The following is an 18,172-nucleotide window of genomic DNA, read 5'->3' as shown; positions in this document are numbered from 1 at the left end:
CTGGGAAATCAACCTTTTTGCCACAGGCTGCCCCACAGCAAAAGAAAGCACCGTATTATCAGGTACAGTCCTTTCGGCCCCAGAAAAACAAGAGGGCTAGAGGCTCATCCTTTCTGCCGAGAGGCAAAGGTAGAGGAAAAAAGCTGCAACACACAGCTAGTTCCCAAGAGCAGAAGTCCTCCCCTGCTTTTGGTAAGTCCACAGCATGACGCTGGGGCTGCTCAGGCGGACCCGGGTACGGTGGGGGCCCGTCTCAGGAATTTCAGCGCTCAGTGGGATCTCTCACAAGTGGATCCCTGGGTCTTTCAAGTAATATCTCAGGGGTACAGGCTGGAATTCGAGACGTCTCCCCCCTGCCGTTTCCTAAAATCTGCCTTTACCGGCAACTCCCTCTGCCAGGGAGGCGGTGTTGGTGGCTATTCAAAAACTGTATTCACAGCAAGTGATTGTCAAGGTACCCCTCCTTCAGCAAGGAAAGGGTTACTATTCCACAATGTTTGTGGTACCGAAACCGGACGGTTCGGTGAGACCCATCTTAAATCTAAAAGTTCAAGATGGATTCGCTCAGAGCGGTTATTGCGAGCCTGGACGAGGGGGATTACATGGTCTCCCTGGACATCAAGGATGCGTACCTACATGTCCCCATTTACCCTCCTCACCAGGAGTACCTCAGATTTGTGGTACAGGACTGTCACTATCAGTTCCAGACGCTGCCGTTTGGGTTGTCCACAGCACCGAGGGTCTTTACCAAGGTAATGGCCGAAATTATGATACTCCTTCGCAAGAAAGGAGTTTTAATTATCCGGTACTTGGACGATCTCCTGATAAAGGCGAGGTCCAAGGAACAGTTGGTAGTGGGGGTAGCGCTTTCTCGGGAAGTGCTACTACAGCACGGCTGGATTTTCAATATCCCAAAGTCACAGCTGGTCCCGACGACACGTCTTCTGTTCTTGGGAATGATTCTGGACACAGACCAGAAAAGATTGTTTCTTCCAGTGGAAAAAGCAGAGGAGTTGTCATCTCTAGTCAGAGACATCCTAAAACCGGGACAGGTGTCGGTACATCAATGCACACGAGTCCAGGGGAAAATGGTAGCTTCGTACGAGGCAATTCCATTCGGAAGGTTCCACGCAAGGACTTTCCAGTGGGACCTGTTGGACAAATGGTCCGGGTCCCATCTCCAGATGCAACAGCGGATAACCCTGTCGGCAAGAACCAGGGTGTCGCTGCTGTGGTGGCTGCAGAGGGCTCATCTACTAGAGGGCCGCAGATTCGGAATACAGGACTGGGTCCTGGTGACCACGGATGCCAGCCTTCGGGGCTGGGGTGCAGTCACACAGGGAAGAAATTTCCAAGGACTGTGGTCAAATCAGGAGATTTCGCTTCACATAAATATTCTGGAGCTAAGGGCCGTTTACAATGCCCTAAGCTAAGCAAGACCCCTGCTTCAGAACCGGCCGGTGCTGATCCAATCAGACAACATCACGGCGGTCGCCCATGTAAACAGACAGGGCGGCACAAGAAGCAGGAGGGCAATGGCAGAAGTCACAAGGATTCTCCGATGGGCAGAGAATCATGTGTTAGCACTGACAGTAGTATTCATTCCGGGAGTGGACAACTTCCTCAGCAGGCACGACCTCCACCCGGGAGAACGGGGACTTCATCCAGAAGTCTTCCAGATGCTGGTAAACCGTTGGGAAAAACCACAGGTGGACATGATGGCGTCCCGCCTCAACAAAAAGCTAAAAAGATATTGCGCCAGGTCAAGGGACCCTCAGGCGATCGCTGTGGACGCTTTAGTGACACCGTGGGTGTACCAGTCGGTTTATGTGTTTCCTCCTCTGCCTCTCATACCCAAAGTACTGAGAATAATAAGAAGGCGAGGAGTGAGAACTATTCTCGTGGCTCCGGATTGGCCAAGAAGTGCTTGGTACCCGGAACTTCAAGAGATGCTTGCAGGGGACCCTTGGCCTCTGCCGCTCAGTCAAGACCTGCTCCAGCAGGGACCCTGTCTGTTCCAGGAATTACCGCGGCTGCGTTTGACGGCATGGCGGTTGAACGCCGGATCCTAAAGGAAAAAGGCATTCCGGAGGAAGTCATCCCTACCCTGATCAAAGCCAGGAAGAATGTCACTGCAAAACATTATCACCGCATTTGGCGAAAATATGTTGCTTGGTGTGAGGCCAAGAAGGCCCCAACGGAGGAATTTCAACTGGGTCGATTCCTGCATTTCCTGCAAGCAGGTGTGACATTGGGCCTCAAATTGGGGTCCTTTAAGGTCCAGATCTCGACCCTGTCGATTTTCTTCCAGAAAGAACTGGCTTCACTGCCTGAAGTTCAGACTTTTGTCAAGGGAGTTCTGCATATTCAGCCTCTTTTTGTGCCCCCAGTGGCACCTTGGGATCTCAATGTGGTTTTGGAGTTCCTGAAATCACATTGGTTTGAGCCACTTAAGACTGTGGATTTAAAATATCTCACGTGGAAAGTGGTTATGTTGTTGGCTCTGGCTTCGGCCAGACGTGAGTCAGAATTAGCGGCTTTGTCCTGTAAAAGCCCCTATCTGATTTTCCATATGGATAGGGCAGAGTTGAGGACTCGTCCTCAGTTTCTCCCGAAGGTGGTATCAGCTTTTCACTTGAACCAACCTATTGTGGTGCCTGCGGCTACTAGGGACTTGGAGGATTCTAAGTTTCTGGACGTAGTCAGGGCCCTGAAAATTTATGTTTCCAGGACGGCTGGAGTCAGGAAAACTGACTCGCTGTTTATTCTATATGCACCCAACAAGCTGGGTGCACCTGCTTCTAAGCAGACTATCGCGCGCTGGATTTGTAGCACTATTCAGCTGGCGCATTCTGCGGTGGGATTACCGCAGCCTAAATCGGTAAAAGCCCATTCCACAAGGAAGGTGGGCTCATCTTGGGCGGCTGCCCGAGGGGTCTCGGCTTTACAACTTTGCCGAGCTGCTACTTGGTCAGGGGCAAACACGTTTGCAAAATTTTATAAATTTGATACCCTGGCTGAGGAGGACCTGGAGTTCTCTCATTCGGGACTGCAGAGTCATCCGCACTCTCCCGCCCGTTTGGGAGCTTTGGTATAATCCCCATGGTCCTTACGGGGTCCCCAGCATCCACTAGGACGTCAGAGAAAATAAGAATTTACTCACCGGTAATTCTATTTCTCGTAGTCTGTAGTGGATGCTGGGCGCCCATCCCAAGTGCGGATTGTCTGCAATACTTGTAAATAGTTATTGTTACACAAATCGGGTTGTTATTGCGAGCCATCTGTTCAGAGGCTCCATTGTTACTGTTAACCGGGGTTCCTATCACGAGTTATATGGTGTGATTGGTGTGGCTGGTATGAGTCTTACCCGGGATTCAAAATCCTTCCTTATTGTGTCAGCTGTTCCGGGCACAGTGTCCTAACTGAGGCTTGGAGGAGGGTCATAGGGGGAGGAGCCAGTGCACACCAGGTAGTCCTAAATCTTTCTTTAGAGTGCCCAGTCTCCTGCGGAGCCCGTCTATTCCCCATGGCCCTTACGGAGTCCCCAGCATCCACTACGGACTACGAGAAATAGAATTACCGGTGAGTAAATTCTTATTATACAGCAGCTACTGGGTTAACACTAAGTTACTGTGTGACTCCTGGGTATTTTAGCGCTTGGTGTGTGCTGGCATACTCTCTCTCTGTCTCTCCAAAAGGCCTTGTGGGGAAACTGTCTTCAAATAGAGCATCCCCTGTGTGTGTGGTGTGTCGGTACGTTTGTGTCGGCATGTTTGACGAGGAAGGCAATGTGGAAACAGAGCGGGTACAAATGAATATGGGGTCGCAGCCGATGGTGCCGACACCCGATTGGATGGATATGTGGAAGGTTTTAAATGATAATGTTAATTCCTTGCATAAAAGGTTGGATAAAGCTGAAGCCTTGGGACAGTCAGGGTCTCAACCCGTGCCTGATCCTACAGCGCAGAGGCCGTCAGGGTCTCAGAAGCGCCCACTATCCCAAATTTCTGACACAGATATCGACACGGATTCTGACTCCAGTGTCGATGGCGATGATGCAAAGTTGCAGCCTAAAATGGCTAAAGCCATCCGCTACATGATTATAGCAATGAAAGATGTATTACACATCACAGAGGAAACCCCAGTCCCTGATGGGAGGGTTTATATGTATGGGGAAAAAAAGGCAAGAGGTGACCTTTCCCCTTCACATGAGTTAAATGAGTTATGTGAGAAAGGCTTGAGAATCTCCAGATAGGAAACTGCAGATTTCCAGACGGATGCTTATGGCGTATCCTTTCCCGCCAACGGACAGGTTACGCTGGGAATCCTCCCCTAGGGTAGATAAAGCTTTAACACGCTTATCCAAGAGGGTAGCCCTGCCGTCACAGGATACGGCCACCCTAAAAGATGAGGCAGATAGAAAGCAGGAGGGTATCCTGAAGTCCATTTATACACATTTAGGTACCCTACTAAGGCCGGCAATTGCGTCGGCCTGGATGTGTAGTGCGGTAGCAGCATGGACAGATACCTTATCTGAGGAACTTGATACCTTGGATAAGGATTCTATAATACTGACCCTGGGGCATATAAAAGAAGCTATCCTATATATGAGAGATGCCCAAAGAGACATTAGCCTTCTGGGCTCTAGAATAAATGCTATGTCAATTTCTGCCAGAAGGGTCCTGTGGACTCGGCAATGGACAGGCGATGCCGACTCAAAAAGGCACATGGAGGTTTTACCTTATAAGGGTGAGGAGTTGTTTGGGGATGGTCTCTCGGACCTGGTCTCCACAGCTACTGCTGGAAAGTCAAATTTTTTGCCATATATTCCCTCACAAACTAAGAAAGTACCGTATTACCAAATGCAGTCCTTTCGATCACAAAAAGGCAAGAAAGTCAGAGGTGCGTCCTTTCTTGCCAGAGGCAGGGGTAGAGGAAAGAAGCTGCACAATACAGCTAGTTCCCAGGAACAGAAGTCCTCCCCGGCTTCCACTAAATCCACCGCATGACGCTGGGCTCCACAGGCGGAGCCAGGCCCGGTGGGGGCGCGTCTCCGAAATTTCAGCCACAAGTGGGTTCACTCACAGGTGGATCCCTGGGCTATAGAGATTGTGTCTCAGGGATACAAGCTGGAATTCGAAGTGATGCCCCCTCACCGTTACCTAAAATCGTCCCTGCCGGCTTCCCCCATAGAGAGGGAAATAGTGCTAGCAGCAATTCACAAATTATATCTCCAGCAGGTGGTGGTGAAGGTTCCCCTCCTTCAACAGGGAAAGGGTTGCTATTCGACATTGTTTGTGGTACCGAAACCGGGCGGTTCGGTCAGACCCATATTGAATTTAAAATCCCTGAACATATACCTGAAAAGGTTCAAGTTCAAGATGGAATCGCTCACAGCGGTCATCGCAAGCCTGGAGGAGGGGGATTTTATGGTGTCTCTGGACATAAAGGATGCTTACCTTCATGTCCCCATGTATCCACCTCATCAGGAGTACCTCAGATTTGTGGTACAGGATTGTCATTACCAATTCCAGACGTTGCCGTTTGGTCTGTCCACGGCACTGAGAGTATTTACCAAGGTGATGGCAGAGATGATGGTGCTCCTGCGAAAGCAGGGAGTCACAATTATCCCATACTTGGACGATCTCCTCATAAAGGCGAGGTCCAGAGAGCAGTTGCTGATCAGTGTGGCACGCTCTCGGGAAGTGTTACAACAGCACGGCTGTATTCTGAATATTCCAAAGTCGCAGCTGATTCCTACGATGCGTCTGCCCTTCCTGGGCATGATTCTGGACACAGACCAGAAGAAGGTTTTTCTCCCAACGGAGAAGGCTCAGGAACTCATGACACTGGTCAGAGACCTCTATAAGCCAAAACAGGTGTCGGTGCATCACTGCACTCGAGTCCTGGGAAAGATAGTGGCGTCATACGAGGCCATTCCCTTCGGCAGGTTCCATGCGAGGACCTTTTAATGGGATCTGTTGGACAAGTGGTCCGGATAGCATCTACAGATGCATCGGCTGAACACCCTTTTCCCCAGGGCCAGGGTGTCTCTTCTGTGGTGGCTGCAGAGTGCTCACCTTCTCGAGGGCCGCAGGTTCGGCATTCAGGACTGAGTCCTGGTGACCACGAATGCAAGCCTCCGAGGGTGGGGGCAGTCACTCAGGGAAGTGAGTCAGGAGACTTGCCTTCACATCAATATCCTGGAGCTAAGGGCCATATACAACGCCCTAAGTCAAGTAGAGGTCCTGCTTTGCAACAAGTCGGTGCTGATTCAATCAGACAACATCACCGCAGTGGTTCATGTAAACCGCCAATGCGGCACAAGGAGCAGGGTGGCGATGGCGGAAGCCACCAGAATTCTTTGATGGGCGGAGAATCACGTACGAGCACTGTCAGCAGTGTTCATTCCGGGAGTGGACAACTGGGAAGCAGACTTCCTCAGCAGGCACTACCTCCACCCGGGAGAGTGGGGACTTCATCAAGAAGTCTTCACGCAGATTGCAGGTCGGTGGGAACTGCCACAGGTGGACATGATGGCATCCCGCCTCAACAAAAAGCTACAAAGGTATTGCGCCAGGTCAAGAGACCCTCAGGCGATAGCTGTAGACGCACGGGTGACACCGTGGGTGTTCCAGTCAGCTATGTGTTTCCTCCTCTTCCTCTCATATCCAAGGTGCTGAGGATCATAAGAAAAAGAGGAGTGAGAACAATACTCGTTTCGGATTGGCCAAGAAGGTCTTGGTATCCAGAGCTGCAAGAAATGCTCACAGAGGACCCATGGCCTCTGCCTCTAGGGCAGGATCTGTTGCAGCAGGGGCCCTGTCTGTTCCAAGACTTACCGCAGCTGCGTTTAACGGCATGGCGGTTGAACGCCGGATCCTAGCAGAAAAAGGGATCCCGGATAAGGTTATCCCTACGTTGATAAAAGCTAGGAAGGACGTGACGGCTAAACAGTATCACCGTATATGGCGGAAATATGTTGCTTGGTGTGAGGCCAGGAATGCTCCTACAGAGGAATTCCAACTGGGCCGTTTCCTTCACTTCCTACAGGCAGGAGTGACTTTGGGCCTAAAATTGGGGTCCATTAAGGTCCAGATTTCAGCCCTATCCATTTTCTTTCAAAAAGAACTGGCTTCTTATCCTGAAGTTCAGACTTTTGTAAAGGGAGTTCTGCATATTCAGCCCCCGTTTGTGCCTCCAGTGGCACCTTGGGATCTTAACGTGGTGTTGAGTTTCCTGAAATCACACTGGTTTGAGCCACTTAAAACCGTGGAGTTAAAATATCTCACGTGGAAGGTGGTCATGCTGTTAGCCTTGGCTTCAGCTAGGCGTGTGTCAGAATTGGCGGCTTTGTCACATAAAAGCCCCTATCTGATTTTCCATATGGACAGGGCAGAATTGCGGACTCGTCCGCAATTTCTGCCAAAAGTGGTGTCATCTTTCCATATGAACCAACCTATTGTGGCTACTCGTGACTTGGAGGATTCCGAGTTACTGGATGTAGTCAGGGCTTTGAAGGTTTATGTAACCAGAACGGCTAGAGTCAGGAAAACTGAGTCGCTGTTTATCCTGTATATATCCAACAAGCTGGGTGCTCCTGCTTCAAAGCAAACTATTGCTCTCTGGATCTGTAACACGATTCAGCAGGCTCATTCTGCGGCGGGATTGCCGCTACCAAAATCAGTGAAAGCCCATTCTACAAGGAAGGTGGGCTCTTCTTGGGCGGCTGCCCGAGGGGTCTCGGCATTACAGTCCCCAGCATCCACTAGGACGTTAGAGAAAATAAGATTTTACTTACCGGTAAATCTATTTCTCGTAGTTCGTAGTGGATGCTGGGCGCCCGTCCCAAGTGCGGACTTTCTGCAATACGTGTATTTAGTTATTGCTTAATAAAGGGTTATGTTATGTTGGCATCCATTGGTTGATGCTCTGTTGTTGTTCATGCTGTTAACTGGGTAAGTTTATCACGAGTTATACGGTGTGATTGGTGTGGCTGGTATGAGTCTTACCCTGGATTCCAAAATCCTTTCCTTGTATTGTCAGCTCTTCCGGGCACAGTTTCCTTAACTGAGGTCTGGAGGAGGGGCATAGAGGGAGGAGCCAGTGCACACCAGATAGTACCTAATCTTTCTTTAGAGTGCCCAGTCTCCTGCGGAGCCCGTCTATTCCCCATGGTCCTTACGGAGTCCCCAGCATCCACTACGGACTACGAGAAATAGATTTACCGGTAAGTAAAATCTTATTTTCCGCTGCTTCTTCGGTTGCTAAAGCGGATCAAACGAGAGTCCACGACCGTCATACTAGTGGCATCTCATTGGCCTCGGAGAGTGTGGTTCTCGGATCTCCATGGTCTACTTGCAGATGATCCCTGGCTGATTCCGCTACGTCCAGACCTACTACAGCAGGGGTCGTTCCTTTACCCCGATTTAGCGCGGCTGCATTTTACGGGGTGTCTGTTGAGACCACTCTCAAGACGAGAGGGCATTCCGCAGTTGGTTATACCAACCATGTTACGTGCTAGGAAGCCAGGTTCAGCAGCTCATTATCACAGGATTTGGCGAGCTTATATAGGTTGGTGTGAAGCTAGGCTGTTTCCGACATCTTCTTTCAAGTTATCCCATTTTTCGCTCTTTTTACAGACGGGATTAGATGGAGGACTACGTTTCGCAACACTAATGGTGCAGGTCTCTGTCTTGTCAGTTTTCTTTCAAAGGAGTTTGGCTCTTTTGCCAATAGTTCATCATTTCCTGCAAGGTGTTCAACCTCCATTCATTCCACCTACAGCTCCATGGGACTTGAATCTAGTTTTGCATGTTTTTGCAGTCAAGTTTTGAACCCTTGCAACACGTGGATGGTAAGTTTATAACTAGGAAAAATGTGATTCTCCTAACCTTAGCTTCGGCAAGGCGTGTTGCACAATTGGGTGCCTTGTCATGCAATCTGGTATTCATACCTACAGAGCGGAACTTTGGACAAATCCCACAGGTAGTATCTTCTCTCACATCAATCAACCAATCACAGTTCCTGTTTTTCAGAAGATTCAGGAACTCCGGCTACTTTGGATGTGGTACGCGCACTCTGCGTTAATGTATCCCGAATATCAACAGTACATGAAATGGATACTTTGTCCTCTATTATGCAGTCAAGATAGGTTGGCCAGCTTCCAAACAGACCTTGGCCAGATAGATTAACCTGACCATTCGTCAGGTGTACTTTCATGCTAGTCTAACACCGACTGCATCTGTTTCAGCACATTCCACGCGTACTGTGGGAACGTCATGGGCAGCAGGTCGTGGAGCTTCTATGACGCAACCTTGCCACGCGGTTACATGGACATCAGTGCAGACATTTGTGCGCTGTTACAAGTTTGATAATTCTGCGGCATCAGCTTCTAGCTTTGACCATCTAGTGTTACGGTGCCTACCAGATCTCCCACCCAAGGGGGAAACTTTGGTACGTCCCAAGTGTACTCCAGTGACCCCTAATGGATGAAAAAAATAGGATTTTGGTACTTAACAGATAAATCCTTTTTCTTTATATCCACAGGGGCCACTGGACACCCACCCAGAGCAGTTTCACCTGGCTGGTGGTAAGTTCAATAGTTCATATGGTAACACATTTTCACCGACTTGACCAAATGCTAAGGTGATTGTTATCTATTGTCGTGTCACCTTTCTAGTTGTCCGTTATGTTATGTGTCCACTTTCTAGTTGTCCGTTATGTTATATGTAATTCTCCATTGTTCATCTTCTCTTTCACTCCTATTTGGCTCAGCAAAAAAACACTAAGGCATCTTGGGAGTATGGAAGGGGAAGGAATGTTACACATTAAAATTTTTAAATGTGCCTATCCCTGCTATCGCACCGTCCATATCCCAAGAGTACTCCAGTGCCCCCTGTGGATTCAAAGAAAAGGATTTATCTGATAAGTACCAAACTCCTATTAGCTATAGTAATAATACAGGGACATGACTGTGGAGGTGAGGGGATCTGGGCGTATTTACAGTGATATTGATGTCTTCCCCATTTCACAGAGTTGTGAATAAGACATCTGGTGAGCATAAGACACCCAGCAGCCATCCTCGTGTGTAAGGAGGACTGAGCAGGTCTCAGAGCCCCATCACGGTGCCTCCACCTCACTCACTGATACATGAGAGACACAGTGACCAGAAGTTCCAGGAACTCACCAACAAGATCATTCAGCTGCTGACTGGAGAGGTGACTGCTGAGAATGGGGCATTATACAGTAACACCAGGGGACGTGTCTGGGTGATGACTGGAGAGGTGACTGCTGGGAATGGGACATTCTACAATAACACCAGGGGTCATGTCTGGGTGATGACTGCTGGGATGGGGCATTATACAGTAACACCAGGGGACGTGTCCGAGTAATGACTGGAGAGGTGACTGCTGGGAATGGGGCATTATACAGTAACACCAGGGGATGTGTCTGGGTGATGACTGGAGAGGTGACTGCTGGGTATGGGGCATTATACAGTAACACCGGGAGACGTGTCTGGGTGATGACTGGAGAGGTGACTGCTGGGAACGGGACATTATACAGTAACACCAGGGGACGTGTCTGGGTGATGACTGGAGAGGTGACATTATACAGTAACACCATGGGATGTGTCTGGGTGATGACTGGAGAGGTGACTGCTGGGAATGGGGCATTATACAGTAACACCGGGGGATGTGTCTGGGTGATGACTGGAGAGGTGACTGCTGGGAATGGGGCATTATACAGTAACACCAGGGGATGTGTCTGGGTGATGACTGGAGAGGTGACTACTGGGAATGGGACATTATATAGTAACACAAGGGGTCATGTCTGGGTGATAACTGCTGCGAATGGGACATTATACAGTAACACCAGGGCACGTGTCTGGGTGATGACTGGAGAGGTGACTGCTGGGAATGGGGCATTATAGAGTAACACCAGGGGTCGTGTCTGGGTGATGACTGGAGAGGTGACTGCTGGGAATAGGACATTATATACAGTAACACCAGGGGACGTGTCTGGGTGATGACTGGAGAGGTGACTGCTCGGAATGGGACATTATACAGTAACACCAGGGTAAGTGTCTGAGTGATGACTGGAGAGGTGACTGCTGGGAATGGGACATTATATACAATAACACCAGGGGACGTGTCCGAGTAATTACTGGAGAGGTGACTGCTGAGAATGGGGCATTATACAGTATCACCAGCGGATGTGTCTGGGTGATGGCTGGAGAGGTGACTGCTGGGAATGGGGCATTATAGAGTAACACCAGGGGTCGTGTCTGGGTGATGACTGGAGAGGTGACTAGTGGGAATGGGACATTATACAGTAACACCAGGGGTCGTGTCTGGGTGGTGACTGAAGAGGTGACTGCTGGGAATGGGACATTATACAGTAACACCAGGGGATGTGTCTGGGTGATGACTGGAGAGGTGACTGCTGGTAACGGGACATTATACAGTAACACCAGGGGTCGTGTCTGGGTGATGACTGGAGAGGTGACTGCTGGGAATGGGACATTATACAGTAACACCAGGGGTCATGTCTGGGTGATGACTGGAGAGGTGACTGCTGGGAATGGGACATTATACAGTAACACCAGGGGTCATGTCTGGGTGATGACTGCTGGGAATATTATACAGTTACATAAGGGGATATGTGTGGGTGATGACTGGTGAGGTGGCTGCTAGTAATGGGGCATTATACAGTAACACCAGGGTAAGTGTCTGGGTGATGACTGGAGAGGTGACTGCTGGGAATGGGACATTGTCCCTCATTCCGAGTTGATCGCTCGCAAGGCGAATGTAGCAGAGTTACACACGCTAAGCCTACGCCTACTGGGAGTGTATCTTAGCTTCTTAAAATTGCGACCGAAGTATGCGCAATATTGCGATCACAAACGACTTAGCAGTTTTAGAGTAGCTTCAGACTTACTCCGCCTGTGCGATCATTTCAGTGCTTGTCGTTCCTGGTTGACGTCACAAACACACCCAGCGTTCGCCCAGGCACTCCCACCGTTTCTCCGGCCACTCCTGCGTTTTTTCCGGAAACGGTAGCGTTTTCAACCACACGCCCCTAAAACGCCGTGCTTCCGCCCAGTAACACCCATTTCCTGTCAATCACATTACGATCGCCGGAGCGATGAAAAAGCCGTGAGTAAAATTACTTTCTTCATAGTAAAGTTACTTGGCGCAGTCGCAGTGCGAACATTGCGCATGCGTACTAAGCGGAATTTCACTGCGATGCGATGAAAAACACCGAGCGAACAACTCGGAATGAGGGCCATTATACAGTAACACCAGGGGTCGTGTCTGGGTGATGACTGAAGAGGTGACTGCTGGGAATGGAACATTATACAGTAACACCAGGGTTCATGTCTGGGTGATGACTGGAGAGGTGACTGCTGGGAATAGGACATTATATACAGTAACACCAGGGGACGTGTCTGGGTGATGACTGGAGAGGTGACAGCTGGGAATGGGACATTACACAGTAACACCAGGGGATGTGTCTGGGTGATGACTGGAGAGGTGACTGCTGGGAATGGGACATTATACAGTAACACCAGGGGATGTGTCTGGGTGATGACTGGAGAGGTGACTGCTGGGAATGGGGCATTATACAGTAACACCAGGGGATGTGTCTGGGTGATGACTGGAGGGGTGACTGCTGGGAATGGGACATTATACAGTAACACCAGGGGATGTGTCTGGGTGATGACTGGAGAGGTGACTGCTGGGAATGGGGCATTATACAGTAACACCAGGGGATGTGTCTGGGTGATGACTGGAGAGGTGACTGCTGGGAATGGGGCATTATACAGTAACACCAGGGGATGTGTCTGGGTGATGACTGGAGAGGTGACAGCTGGGAATGGGACATTATACAGTAACACCAGGGGATGTGTCTGGGTGATGACTGGAGAGGTGACTGCTGGGAATGGGGCATTATACAGTAACACCAGGGGATGTGTCTGGGGGATGACTGGAGAGGTGACTGCTGGGAATGGGGCATTATACAGTAACACCAGGGGATGTGTCTGGGTGATGACTGGAGAGGTGACTGCTGGGAATGGGGCATTATACAGTAACACCAGGGGATGTGTCTGGGTGATGACTGGAGAGGTGACTGCTGGTAATGGGACATTATACAGTAACACAAGGGGACGTGTCTGGGTGATGACTGGAGAGGTGACTGCAGGGAATGGGACATTATACAGTAACACCAGGGGTCATGTCTGGGTGATGACTGCTGGGAATGGGATATTATACAGTAACACCAGGGGATATGTCTGGGTGATGTCTGGTGAGGTGGCTGCTGGGAATGGGGCATTATAGAGTAACACCAGGGTAAGTGTCTGGGTGATGACTGGAGAGGTGACTGCTGGGAATGGGACATTATACAGTAACACCAGGGGTCGTGTCTGGGTGATGACTGAAGAGGTGACTGCTGGGAATGGGACATTATACAGTAACACCAGGGTTCATGTCTGGGTGATGACTGGAGAGGTGACTGCTGGGAATAGGACATTATATACAGTAACACCAGGGGACGTGTCTGGGTGATGACTGGAGAGGTGACAGCTGGGAATGGGACATTATACAGCAATACAAGGGGACGCGTCTGGGTGATGACTGGAGAGGTGACTGCTGGGAATGGGACATTATACAGTAACACCAGGGGTCATGTCTGGGTGATGACTGCTGGGAATGGGGCATTATAAAGTAACACCAGGGGACGTGTCCGAGTAATGACTGGAGAGGTGACTGCTGAGAATGGGGCATTATACAGTAACACCAGGGGATGTGTCTGGGTGATGACTGGGGAGGTGACTGCTGGGAATGGGGCATTATACAGTGTCACCGGGGGACGTGTCTGGGTGATGACTGGAGAGGTGACTGCTGGGAATAAGACATTATATACAGTAACACCAGGGGACGTGTCTGGGTGATGACTGGAGAGGTGACAGCTGGGAATGGGACATTATACAGTAACACCAGGGGATGTGTCTGGGTGATGACTGGAGAGGTGATTGCTGGGAATGGGGCATTATACAGTAACACCAGGGGATGTGTCTGGGTGATGACTGGAGAGATGACTCCTGGGAATGGGGCATTATACAGTAACACCATGGGATAAGTCTGGGTGATGACTGGAGAAGTGACTGCTGGGAATGGGACATTATACAGTAACACAAGGGGACGTGTCTGGGTGATGACTGGAGAGGTGACTGCTGGGAATGAGGCATTATACAGTGTCACCGGGGGACGTGTCTGGGTGATGACTGGAGAGGTGACAGCTGGGAATGGGACATTATACAGTAACACCAGGGGATGTGCCTGGGTGATGACTGGAGAGGTGACTGCTGGTAATGGGGCATTATACAGTAACACCAGGGGATGTGTCTGGGTTGTGACTGGAGAGGTGACTGCTGGGAATGGGGCATTATACAGTAACACCATGGGATATGTCTGGGTGATGACTGGAGAGGTGACTGCTGGGAATGGGACATTATACAGTAACACAATGTGACGTGTCTGGGTGATGACTGGAGAGGTGACTGCTGGGAATGGGACATTATACAGTAACACCAGGGGTCATGTCTGGGTGATGACTGCTGGGAATGGGATATTATACAGTAACACCAGGGGATATGTGTGGGTGATGACTGGTCAGGTGGCTGCTAGGAATGGGGCATTATACAGTAACACCAGGGGACGTGTCTGGGTGATGACTGGAGAGGTGACAGCTGGGAATGGGACATTATACAGTAACACCAGGGGATGTGTCTGGGTGATGACTGGAGAGGTGACTGCTGGGAATGGGACATTATAAAGTAACACCAGGGGATGTGTCCGAGTAATGACTGGAGAGGTGACTGCTGAGAATGGGGCATTATACAGTAACACCAGGGGATGTGTCTGGGTGATGACTGGAGAGGTGACTGCTGGGAATGGGGCATTATACAGTGTCACCCGGGGACATGTCTGGGTGATGACTGGAGAGGTGACTGCTGGGAATAGGACATTATATACAGTAACACCAGGGGACGTGTCTGGGTGATGACTGGAGAGGTGACAGCTGGGAATGGGACATTATACAGTAACACCAGGGGATGTGTCTGGGTGATGACTGGAGAGATGACTGCTGGGAATGGGACATTATACAGTAACACCAGGGGATATGTGTGGGTGATGACTGGAGAGGTGACTGCTGGGAATGGGACATTATACAGTAACACCAGGGGTCATGTCTGGGTGATGACTGCTGGGAATGGGATATTATACAGTAACATAAGGGGATATGTGTGGGTGATGACTGGTGAGGTGGCTGCTAGTAATGGGGCATTATAGAGTAACACCAGGGTAAGTGTCTGGGTGATGACTGGAGAGGTGACTGCTGGGAATGGGACATTATACAGTAACACCAGGGGTCGTGTCTGGGTGATGACTGAAGAGGTGACTGCTGGGAATGGAACATTATACAGTAACACCAGGGTTCATGTCTGGGTGATGACTGGAGAGGTGACAGCTGGGAATGGGACATTACACAGTAACACCAGGGGATGTGTCTGGGTGATGACTGGAGAGGTGACATCTGGGAATGGGACATTATACAGCAACACAAGGGGACGTGTCTGGGTGATGACTGGAGAGGTGACTGCTGGGAATGGGACATTATACAGTAACACCAGGGGTCATGTCTGGGTGATGACTGCTGGGAATGGGGCATTATACAGTAACACCAGGGGACGTGTCCGAGTAATGACTGGAGAGGTGACTGCTGAGAATGGGGCATTATACAGTAACACCAGGGGATGTGTCTGGGTGATGACTGGGGAGGTGACTGCTGGGAATGGGGCATTATACAGTGTCACCGGGGGACGTGTCTGGGTGATGACTGGAGAGGTGACTGCTGGGAATAGGACATTATATACAGTAACACCAGGGGACGTGTCTGGGTGATGACTGGAGAGGTGACAGCTGGGAATGGGACATTACACAGTAACACCAGGGGATGTGTCTGGGTGATCACTGGAGAGGTGACTGCTGGGAATGGGACATTATACAGCAACACAAGGGGACGTGTCTGGGTGATGACTGGAGAGGTGACTGCTGGGAATGGGACATTATACAGTAACACCAGGGGTCATGTCTGGGTGATGACTGCTGGGAATGGGGCATTATACAGTAACACCAGGGGACGTGTCCGAGTAATGACTGGAGAGGTGACTGCTGAGAATGGGGCATTATACAGTAACACCAGGGGATGTGTCTGGGTGATGACTGGGGAGGTGACTGCTGGGAATGGGGCATTATACAGTGTCACCGGGGGACGTGTCTGGGTGATGACTGGAGAGGTGACTGCTGGGAATAGGACATTATATACAGTAACACCAGGGGACGTGTCTGGGTGATGACTGGAGAGGTGACAGCTGGGAATGGGACATTATACAGTAACACCAGGGGATGTGTCTGGGTGATGACTGGAGAGGTGACTGCTGGGAATGGGGCATTATACAGTAACACCAGGGGATGTGTCTGGGTGTTGACTGGAGAGGTGACTGCTGGGAATGGGGCATTATACAGTAACACCAGGGGATGTGTCTGGGTGATGACTGGAGAGGTGACTGCTGGGAATGGGGCATTATACAGTAACACCAGGGGATGTGTCTGGGTGATGACTGGAGAGGTGACAGCTGGGAATGGGACATTATACAGTAACACCAGGGGATGTGTCTGGGTGATGACTGGAGAGGTGACTGCAGGGAATGGGACATTATACAGTAACACCAGGGGTCATGTCTGGGTGATGACTGCTGGGAATGGGATATTATACAGTAACACCAGGGGATATGTCTGGGTGATGTCTGGTGAGGTGGCTGCTGGGAATGGGGCATTATAGAGTAACACCAGGGTAAGTGTCTGGGTGATGACTGGAGAGGTGACTGCTGGGAATGGGACATTATACAGTAACACCAGGGGTCCTGTCTGGGTGATGACTGAAGAGGTGACTGCTGGGAATGGGACATTATACAGTAACACCAGGGTTCATGTCTGGGTGATGACTGGAGAGGTGACTGCTGGGAATAGGACATTATATACAGTAACACCAGGGGACGTGTCTGGGTAATGACTGGAGAGGTGACAGCTGGGAATGGGACATTATACAGCAATACAAGGGGACGTGTCTGGGTGATGACTGGAGAGGTGACAGCTGGGAATGGGACATTATACAGTAACACCAGGGGATGTGTCTGGGTGATGACTGGAGAGGTGATTGCTGGGAATGGGGCATTATACAGTAACACCAGGGGATGTGTCTGGGTGATGACTGGAGAGATGACTCCTGGGAATGGGGCATTATACAGTAACACCATGGGATAAGTCTGGGTGATGACTGGAGAAGTGACTGCTGGGAATGGGACATTATACAGTAACACAAGGGGACGTGTCTGGGTGATGACTGGAGAGGTGACTGCTGGGAATGGGACATTATACAGTAACACCAGGGGATGTGTCTGGGTGATGACTGGAGAGGTGACTGCTGGTAATGGGGCATTATACAGTAACACCAGGGGATGTGTCTGGGTTGTGACTGGAGAGGTGACTGCTGGGAATGGGGCATTATACAGTAACACCATGGGATATGTCTGGGTGATGACTGGAGAGGTGACTGCTGGGAATGGGACATTATACAGTAACACAATGTGACGTGTCTGGGTGATGACTGGAGAGGTGACTGCTGGGAATGGGACATTATACAGTAACACCAGGGGTCATGTCTGGGTAATGACTGGAGAGGTGACTGCTGGGAATAGGACATTATATACAGTAACACCAGGGGACGTGTCTGGGTAATGACTGGAGAGGTGACAGCTGGGAATGGGACATTATACAGCAATACAAGGGGACGTGTCTGGGTGATGACTGGAGAGGTGACTGCTGGGAATGGAACATTATACAGTAACACCAGGGGTCATGTCTGGGTGATGACTGCTGGGAATGGGGCATTATACAGTAACACCAGGGGACGTGTCCGAGTAATGACTGGAGAGGTGACTGCTGGGAATGGGACATTATACAGTAACACCAGGGGATGTGTCTGGGTGATGACTGGAGAGGTGACTGCTGGGAATGGGGCATTATACAGTAACACCAGGGGA

General features: G+C 50.2%; 1 protein-coding gene across 1 annotated transcript in view; it reads left to right on the top strand.

Annotated features, from left to right (window-relative positions):
- The first annotated feature begins 9,306 nt into the window (after nt 1-9,306).
- Nucleotides 9,307-18,172, top strand: part of LOC134983266 (gastrula zinc finger protein XlCGF26.1-like) — a 28,896-nt gene continuing 20,030 nt past the window's right edge. The window contains exons 1-2 of the mRNA XM_063948989.1: nt 9,307-9,456; nt 9,550-9,592. Of these exons, the coding sequence (XP_063805059.1) occupies nt 9,307-9,456; nt 9,550-9,592 (193 nt within the window). The remainder of the gene's footprint in view (nt 9,457-9,549; nt 9,593-18,172) is intronic.

The sequence above is a fragment of the Pseudophryne corroboree genome (assembly GCF_028390025.1).
Source record: "Pseudophryne corroboree isolate aPseCor3 chromosome 3 unlocalized genomic scaffold, aPseCor3.hap2 SUPER_3_unloc_11, whole genome shotgun sequence".
Lineage (NCBI taxonomy): Eukaryota > Metazoa > Chordata > Amphibia > Anura > Myobatrachidae > Pseudophryne > Pseudophryne corroboree.
The sequence above is the reverse complement of the archived record's forward strand: the minus strand, read 5'-3'. Positions and strand labels throughout refer to the sequence as shown.